Source organism: Tupaia chinensis, unplaced genomic scaffold, assembly GCF_000334495.1.
Source record: "Tupaia chinensis unplaced genomic scaffold, TupChi_1.0 Scaffold000384_1, whole genome shotgun sequence".
In the NCBI taxonomy this organism is placed as follows: Eukaryota; Metazoa; Chordata; class Mammalia; order Scandentia; family Tupaiidae; genus Tupaia; species Tupaia belangeri.
In genome coordinates this window covers 214642-224677 of record NW_006159886.1, presented here as the reverse complement: position 1 = coordinate 224677, position 10036 = coordinate 214642, and the positions used below count along the sequence as shown (strand labels likewise).

General features: G+C 46.6%; 1 protein-coding gene across 3 annotated transcripts in view; it reads right to left on the bottom strand.

The window, feature by feature from the left end:
• Positions 1-10036, bottom strand: part of AFAP1 (actin filament associated protein 1) — a 183789-nt gene that overhangs the window by 93011 nt on the left and 80742 nt on the right. For all 3 annotated transcript variants that reach the window (XM_006153638.3, XM_006153640.3, XM_027773866.1), the window contains exon 4: positions 9023-9131. In XM_006153638.3, coding sequence (XP_006153700.1) covers positions 9023-9131 — 109 coding nt within the window. The remainder of the gene's footprint in view (positions 1-9022; positions 9132-10036) is intronic.

The window sequence follows — 10036 nt, the reverse complement described above, 5'->3', positions numbered from 1 at the left end:
CTGACATCATTAGATGCATAAACCCTTCCTCACATTCAAGATCTAACCAAAGATCTAACCTCTCTCCTCTGGGTCATTCTTGAAATCTCCATAGACATTTCCGCCTGCCCTTCTAGTTGTTTGTATCTGCCTCATTCTGTAAAACATTAACACTCACGCCGATGCCATTTTTAGTTTCCTAAGCATATGACATTCTTTTCAGGGGCTCTGCACACGCTGATCTCTCTAGCAGGCTTCCTGATCATCCACTCACCCTTTTGCTCTTGCCTTGCTAAATCCTCTTATTTTTCAGAATGTACCTACCTGACAGCTCTTCCAGCAAGCCCTCCCTAAACTACTAAAGCTGGGTGCTGTGGGCGAACTACATCCCCCCAAATCCATGCACTCAAACTGTAACCTCAATGTGACGGTATTTAAAGATAGTTTTTAGGCCACAACTAAGGTTAAATGAGGTACTAAGGGCTGGGTCCTAATCAGATAAGCTTCGTGGAAGAAAGAGAGAAATCTCACTTTCTCCCTGCCATGTAAGGACGCATCAAGGACTCTGCTATTTACGAGCCAAGAAGAGGGTTCTCATCTGCCCAATGACGCTGACCCCCACCGCAGACTGCCAGCTTCCAGAACTGCGAGGAAATGAACATCTGTGGTGAAGACTCCCAGTCTGTATTTGGTATGGCAGCCTGAGCCCGAGCAGGTTAATACCCCGGGTCAGATGCCCCTCGGCCGTGTTCCCACACTGCCCGACACAAACGTGCCACCCTGTGCCGTCACTGGCATGTGCCGGTCTTCCACGTCAGCCTGTAGACTCCCTGAGCAAAGGGAGACCATCCTGTCAGACGTGCTACCCCTAGCACCCCACAAAGTGCCCAGAATACTGCAAGTACACAAATATTTGTAAAAAGGAGAACTGCTAAATGAATTTAAATTATACCTGCAAAGCCCTCAGAAGGATGTCTAGCACATTCAAAGGCTTAACATAGACTAGGCTGCCATTAATACTATTATGACTTCTGGTCACGATGGGTAACCTGCTCCTGGAGGCAGTGTCTGATTCATCTCCGAATTCCCCTTAAACCTCAGAATCATCTGGAACACATTCGGTTTTCAAAACACACTTGAGAAATGAACACCTAAATGATGAAAGAACGATAAATAAGGACAAACAACGGCTAGCGCAACCGGCTGCACAACAGGACAGCAGTACCAGAGCAGAACTAGCCTGGCTTTATGTAGACCAGAACTCGTTTTTAACTCACTGGAAACCGGATTTCATTTGCACTCGGCAGTCAGGTTTGCGTTTTAATTTCCTAGCAAAGAATCAATACTAAGGGGAGGAGGGGGCAGGAATAGAAAGATTACAAGCTTAAGTTGAATTTTTGATAATGAAAAGAAGTCGAGGAAGGATTTTAAGCAAGAGCTAAAGATTATAGAGATGACTTTGACAGCAGTGCAGAGACAGGGCTAACAGAAGAGACCGAGGCTGCTAACAGGCATCTGTAATGTTAAGAGGCCCTGAGAATCGGGGCTACGGCTGTGCCCAGAGAGGTGGGAGGGGGACTGGTGGGAGAGATGCTCCAGAACCATCTGACCCACCTTGGTTATACTACAGACCCCAAGCAGGGACGAGAGGACAGTCCAGATTCTCCCCTGGGACTGCTTCACGAGAACTCTTCTATCCCCCAGGCAGGCTTTTCTCCTCAATGTCTGTATACCCTTCCACACAGCAATACACACACACAGACACACTGCATACCTTACCGCAGCAGCACCTGCATTTACCCAACACCCCATAAACGAGGCTTTTAGATTCATTTTAATTAAGGTTAAATAACATCTTTTTTTTTGGAGAGGTTTTCGCTATAGGGCGTGTATGCTCGCCAGACAGACAGAGACAGAGAGACAGAAAGCAAGAAATCACCCCCCAGGGGGGATGGCCACATCGCAATCCCTTCTCCTCCATTCTCCTCTCGGGATCTTGGGCACACACGCACACGCGCCCGGGTGAGCCACCCGGTCCAGGACGTGAACCGCGGTCGACTACGTGGGAATCCAGCGACATAGCCATTACGCTAACTGCTGGTTCCCATTAAGGTTAAATAACATTTTTTTGAGAGAGATTTTTGCTATAGGGTACATGTGCTATATAGACAGACAGAGAGACAGAAAGTGAGAAATCATCCCCTAGGGGGGATGGCCATATAGCAATCCCTTCTCCTCCATTTCTCCTCTTGGGATCTTGGGCGCACACACACGCCCAGCATGAGTATCAAGCCGCTGGATCTGGGATTTGAACTGTGGTCAACTACATGGGAGTCCAGCGACGTAACCATTACACCATCTGCTGGTCCCAAGGTTAAATCAAAGTAAGCATTTCATTTTCCAGCTGTACTCACTGGACTGCAAATCCTTGGTGGCTGCCAGTGCTAAGCGGGTGCCACGCTGGAGAACACAGGTGAGAAACATTTCCATTGCTGCTGACGTCTTCCTGGAAGTGCTATGGTGGTGGGTGGGGAAGAGTGCTATTTACCGTCTAGTGCCATCCGTGTTACAGAGAGAGGGGCATAGGGAAGATTAAAGAGAATACAGAGACCTTGATCTAGATCTTGAAATGAGTTGTTGCCAAGTGGACAAAAACGTCTGAGAAGACAGGACATGACGGGAGCAAGCACTGAAAACATCCAACACTTCAACAGCACAGTGGATCCTTCCATTTCTTCTATGGCACTTCTGTGAGCACCGCAAGGCCAAGCTGGAGGTGTCCTCTGTGAGGGCAGGCAGGGACTGTGGCGAGGAAGGGGCAGGGACTTCTGGGGCCGACAATGGTCCATTCTTGACCCGGGGATGGTGACATAGATGATTTGCTTGATGAGGCACCGAGTGTATATTTGTATTTTATGCACTTTTCGGTAAACACAATTTTACGATAAAGGTTTTTTTAAAAAAGCCTAGCATGGATAGAACACAGGATACATGGAGAGAGGTGGTAGAGTAAGAAAGAGACTGGCAGAGGCCCGGCCGTGCAGCTCATGCACTGTGCTGGGATCCAGTGGAAACAGAGACTTACGGTGGGCGACGGATGCAGGCACGTTATTTTAGAAAGATGATTCTCATGATAGCTTAGAGAACCAAGCATCTCTCAGAGCTCAGCTCATATTCAGGAACATCGAGTTCGATAAATATTTGGTGAACAAATGGCTTCATGAATAAATTCGTTTTAAGTGGGAGAGCTACATTTCACTTCATTCATTCAACAAATACGGACCTAGCACCTACTCTATCCCTGGCAATATTTTGAATATTTTTGTTCATCTGCAGATGTGGGATAAAGCTGTGAAAAGACAGGGGCAAGCTTCACATTTACAAAGGGCTCTCGCATCCATTCTCTCACTAGCTTCTCAGCCACGGGGAGATGGGCCGAGGATGGTCTTATTCAAAGGAAAGGAAGAACGGTGCCCGAAGATGGAGTCAATCATCCAAGATCACATCCCTGATGAGTGGCAGAGCCGAAATGTGAACCCAGGTCTCCTGGTGTAACATGAAACAGTAAACTCTGCCCCTGGGAATGGGTTGAGGTCGATGGCTATAAAAAAGACAGTAAGTTCATTGTCCTTCCTTCTGAGAGAGCAGAAGTAACAGATTCATTTTAGGAAATCTCCAGTGAATTTAGAAGGAAACAAAGAGCAGCCAGGAGTAACAGCCGGAGCCTGAAGGATAATCAACTCTCCAAAACGTATCCAAGAAAGAGGACAGAATCTCTCACTATTACTTACTTAGTACATTGCTCATTGGCTCTTCTAGGTAGAGCCAGGGTCTGTGAAGAAGTTGAACTTGGAGAAGTTCAATGTCAGGATGACTGGCATGGGGGGAGCTGGATGAAGTTAGGAGGAAATGAACACTTGGTGAAAAATGATTCAGAAAGGGGAGGAGGGAAAAATCCGGTGGTGGCTACGTGGGTGGATCACTTCTGACCCTACACTAAGGGGTACAAGAATCTCCCTATAGGCTTTCCCCTGTGGCATTCCACCTGTCCCACCAAGGAGCTTGGAGTAGATGGCCTGGGAATGGGAGGGTGACGTTTAGCAGGGGAGGAACAGATGGCAGGTAGAGATGTCAGGGTTAGGGTGGCGTGGAGGCAGAGCTTTGCAAATGAGTGTAAGGACTTTGGCTTTTACTTTCGCGTGGGATAGAAAGCTACCAGAAAGTTATTTTTCTTCTTTAAATTTCTTTCTTTTTTCCATGACCAAAAGAGACAGAGAAGAGGGAGCAACCCCAACAAAGTCCCCACACCAAAATCTATATCCAGAATGAAGATAAACAGACCTGGGTCATTGGCACACACACACACACACACACACACACACACACACACACACACACACCAGGGAGGTCTTTAGAGGTGAACCCAGAAGCCAGATCAGCCTCATGGAGCACTCTGCGCTCCTGCTATGCTGCCACCCAGCCCCACCAGAAGGGCCTGCGTATGTTTGAAATGGCCACTTGCAGCTAAGTTCTAGTTCTCACCCTGGAGGAGTCCAGTAAGTCATTTATCTTCTCGGCAGATTCAGTGTCTTTATGCTAATCTTGTAAAACTCGTAAATCTATGATAAGTCTTGTCTTTCTGAGTTATCGTGAGAATCAAATGAAGGACACAGGAAAGCATTTTTGTAGACTGAAAACACTGGAAGCAGGTATAAAGTAATTGCATCAGGATTCAGTGCCAGCATTGGAAGAAGCTACATGGTGATATCCCAACTCCACAAAGTCAGAAATGGCATTTCAGCTAACCCTCCCTAAGGAGGAAGAGGGAAGAGATAAAAAGAGAGGGACATTGAAAAACTGAAAATAAAAATGCACTGTAAAAAACAACCAGAAAAAAATAATAACAAGAGTGAGTTTGTACTATGTCCACTCAGCTAAAAACTCCATTTCCATTTCCCTGTACAGTCTGGGTTTGGGTTGGCCACGAGAGAAATTTATGAGGGATGAGCGTTGGGCACCAGGCATTGCTGAAGTTCATGAATGCTGTTTCTGACCAGTTGGTTCACCTTGTTGGCATGGGGCAGCAACTGGACTCCACACCCCAGTTTCTGAAGGGTCCCTTCCTTTGGTATCACTGAGTCCTGAGACTGGGAGTCACCCTACTCCACAGCGCAGGCCTTAGAGCCTTCCGCACGTCGCCTGTGTCACTGAGTTTCAAGGGAGTCAGAGGCAGATGGGCTGCACTTTGTCCTGGTCACTTTATTTGTCCTTGGCCTCCCCTACTTGAGGCCCAGCCTCTCTTCCGGACAGTAGGTAGACCAGATGCACAGGCAGCAGCACCCACTGACACCCACAGCTGTGCAGCCTGTGAGGCCGACACCTGGAGTCAGTGCTCTACTCCACGTCATAACGGTGCTGATTCTCCACTCAATTCCAACTGCTCCAGAAAGTGGGCATGCTTGCCCTCGGCAGGCATATACAAGTGAAGCTCTGCACAGGCCTTTGGTATCCTGGCACATGGTTGTCATCTTTTTTTTTTTTTTTTTGGTTAAGGTTTTTGCCACAAGGAGTGTATGTTTGCCAGAGAGAGAAAGAGAGAGACAGTAAGAGGGTAAGTGAGAAGTTAGCCCCTGAGGGGTACAGCCACACATCAATCCCTTCTCTATTCTCCTCCTGGGATTTGGGCATGCATGCACATGTGCCTAGTGTGATTTTCAAGCCACCAGGTCTAGGACTCAAACTGCAGTCAGCCATATGGGAGTCCAGCCTCAACTACCACACCACCTGCTGGCCCCCAGCTTTCCTCCTTTAAAGATAACTTTCAACTTTGGGTGGCTGATGCCCAGAGACTGAATGCTTCACCATGGGACCAAGTTAAGATGCACGTGAGCTCCCCAGCATGGACCCACCGTCATCAAATCAAAGCAGACTGGGAGCAGCTCCGTCGGGTCGAGAAGACACTAGTAAGCTGCTAAGCAAGTAGTTTAGAGCTCCTGGCTCCTATTCCGACAGTGCGGCCTCCCTTTCTCAACACTGACTCATGAGCACTAAGGTTTGGTTGATCAAGATGTGAGAAGAAAGTGATTAGAAAACTAGTAACAAACAACTGATCTTGAGGAGATGCAGAAACCAGACTCCTATAAATGGGCATACAATGTGAAATATATGTCTACAAGATGAATGCTTAGCAAAGGGCAACCTCGGCAGAAGAGGGTTTTAAGAATCAGGTAAACATGACCCATTACAAATGCTGGTGGGCCTCGTTCCCCACAGTTCTCATCCAATGGGCTTGTGTACAAGTGGCCATGGTGGCAGGGGAGGAGGTTAAGCAAGGAACTTGGTCACATGGGCTTCCACTCATGAAAAGTAATCTGGCTCCAGGCAATTATGAACACCCGGCCACGAACAACAACACCGAACATTGCCCCCTCCATGACAGCATTCCTCGGGACGCTGTCTAGGTGCAGGCTGTTAGCACTGGCCCATGTCCATCGTGAAGGGAAAAGCAGAGTTCCTTCCAGCTCCGCAACGTTCCTACCAGAAGTACCATTCCTGGCCTTATAGGGCGCCCCATCCACCATCGTCGGATCTCACACAGCACTGCTTCTGACGAGGAACTCAATTTATAGCACATGAAGTGCAACAATGGGTTTACACTCAGGAAGTGTAGTCATATCCACCAACACCCTGAAATAGCCAACCCAGCAGACCAGCAGAATGGGTTTTCTTGAATATTCCGTTACAGTGCCAGTCACCTGGCAGCACCTCGCAGAGCTGAGGTAATATCTTCCATGAGTATTCATTCTGACTCAGTGGTAATGTTTCTCCCATAGCTGGGCTTCACAAGTCCAAGAAACGAGGGGTGAAAATAATAAGGGCCCCTCTCAGTTTTATCCCTGGTGATCTGCTAACAAAATTTTTGCTTTGCTTCCAGGCACCAGCTGAGGAATGGCTTCGCTGAACAGCAGGACATGACACACGAGCTCTTCACTCAGAGAAGGCGGGGCCTCTCCAGAGCACACGAGATCACGCCGAGTGGCCAGCCTTCCAAGTCGCTGGGGGAAGGGGAGAGCCAAATGTTCCGCGGACTGGAAACACCTCGTCAAAAAACCACTTCTTAAAATTTATTGCCATCAAAAAAGGAATTCACTCGAGTTTTAAATTATATTGAGTCATTTCATTTTTTATGTTTCCTAATTAATCTACTATCTTCTTAAATAGTTGACACTTAGAAACTACTTGAATGCACTTTTCCCAGTTTCTTTTTTTAGAGAGAAATTTTTGTTATAGGGTGCATGAGCTTACCAGAGAGACAGAGAGAGACAGAAAGCGAGAAATCACTCCCCAGGGGGGATGACCACACCACAATCCCTCCTCCATTTTCCTCTTGGGCTTTTGGGCACACACGCACCCACTATGAGTTTCAAGCCTCCGGGTCTGAGACTTGAACTGCAGTCAGTCATGTGGTAGTCCAGTGTCATAACCATTACACCATCTGTTGGTCCCAATAGTTTTCTTTTTAAGTTTATTTATTTCTTCTATCATGAGAAAAAGACAGAAACCCCCAGAAGGGTCCTCATGCCTTGATCTATCCCCAGCCTGAGCTAGTAAAGGTCACAGACCTGTGCAGGCTCCCAGCATGTACAGGGAGACCTCAGGATGCAAACCTGGAACCCGTCCCTGTGTCTTTGGCATGGCAGAGCGTTGTATTAGCACTGCTCTACCACAGCTGCCCTCCAAATACAATGTTTCTTAAATTAAAGGAAAATTAAAGCATTTAACTTACAGATCTCAAAATCTAAAATCTTATCAGAACTACCTACCCCCTTTTCTCATTCAGAGTACTATCAATATTTGCTGATATTAGGCTTGGTCTGTGCCAGGACTATTCCAGAAGCTGAGCAAATAGGTATGAATGAGCTAGAAAAGGCCCCCTTGTCAAAGACATACAGTCTAGCTAATATACCTTCTACATATATACAGACACACACAGAGAGAGAGAGAGAGAGAGAGAGAGATTAATATCCCATCTTCACAATGAGAAAAATATGCCAACAGGGGACTCTCCTATAGAAACACCCATTTAACAATGGAGTTAAAATCCTGCTTTGCTGAAATAGATATGCGTGTTTGTTGCCAAGGAAGAGAAAGATCCAATAACATAAAGTATCTATGTAGCAGAGATGTCAGATAATATTAAAATGACTCTGGGATGAAGGAAAGAAATCTCTGTAAGAAGACAGATGAGGTAAGAGACCACAGCATGAAATATTAATACGTCGAAAGCCTCTTGATTAAAATCAGCAATCACTCTTTCACTTTTCACTGAATCTATCTTTTATTTAAAAAGCAAGCTGGAGTCCCTAAGTTGACACATACTCAGATATTCTACTTCAGTTCCTTTATAAGCCAATAGCACAGAGCCTGACAGAATATTGAAAAGAGAAATAAAGCCAACAATTACAAAATAAATTCCAGAGATAATTATAGAAAGACTTTCAATGTCAGCCTGTCTTTCTGTTTTTGAATTTGAAAGCTGTATACTAACAAAGAGGTGCTTCTGAGGATAACCAGTAGGCAGGGAAAACCATGCGAACTATAATTTAGGCAACAATTTTCCTGGTAAAACCTATACAAAGAAAAAGAAAGGGAAGGGAAAGGGGAAAAGGAAGGAGAAAGGGAAGGTGAAAGGGGAGAAGGGAAGGGGAAGAAGAAAGAGAAGGGGAAAGGGAAGGGGAAGGGGAAAAGGAAGTAGAAGGGGAAGGGGAAGTAGAAAGGGAAGGGAAAAGGAAGTAGAAAGGGAAGGGGAAGTAGAAAGGGAAGGGAAAAGGAAGTAGAAGGGGAAGAGAAAAGGAAGTAGAAAGGGAAGGGGAAGTAGAAAGGGAAGGGAAAAGGGAAGGGGAAGGAGAAGGAAGGGGAAAGGGAAGGGGGAAAGGGAAAGTGAAAGCGGAAGGGAAGGAGAAGAGAAAAGGGAAAGGCTACCCTTTCCAATAGGCCTACAAATCAGGAGGCCAACTTTGGCCAGGTCAAGCCTGCTACTCACTCGCTGTTATGTATTCAGGAGCTTTCCCAGGACTCAGTGGCACAGCTTCCTCGTAATAACCTTCTGGAAGAGAGGACGTTGGTAATGGTGGAGGCCCACTGTCAGGCGGCTGAGAAAAAAGGGACGAAACAACATAGAGATTAGCTTGATCATTACAAGGACATTCTGTCTTTCCAATAAACAGGTGTTAGCCAGTATTTTCCTCTGTAAAGTCTATGGCAAAAAAAAAAAAAATACCATTCTACAGAGAGGTCATTTACTGGTGGGTCTCCACTACTTCCTATTCATGTCTAACCCACAGCTTCAGCCCGGCCACACACCAACTCGCTGGCGTTCAGCTAACACGCAGTGCTGTCTCCCCTGAGCGTCATCTGCACTTCTGTGCTGAGGTCCACAACACACCTTCTCCAAACAGAACTGGAGTGATTCTCATGCAGCCTTTCAGATCCCCCCACACAGCCAGGGCTGAGTCAGGTGTCTCTCCTGTTCATCTCCACAACACTCTCCACACTACGGACCCCCAACAGATCTCGAAAGCTGATTGTTCTCCAGGGCCCACACCACTCAGATAGAAAACGCTTGGAACATTCATCACAGAAGAATCCCAAGATGGAACCAGCAGGTGGCATAATGGCTATGTCGCTGGACTCCCATGTAGCTGTCTGCAGTTCGAGTCTTGGACCTAGTGGCTTAAACTCACTCAGGGCATGTGTGCACGCATGTCCAAGATCCTGAGAGGAGAATGGAGGAGAAGGAATTGCAGTGTGGTCATACCCCCGGGGGGTGATTTCCCACTCTCTGTCTCTCTGTCTTTCTGGAGAGCGCACACGCCCTATAGCAAAACCTCTCAAATAAATAAATAAATAAATAAATAAATAAATAAATAAATAAAAGAGGAAGAAGAAAAAGAAGCCGGAGATCCACTGCAGCTGGATGAATGAGCAGGCCTGCCCATATTCTACTACATTCCTCCTATGTGCCAGGAAAACTTAAAGGAAGGGAGGGAGGGAGCGG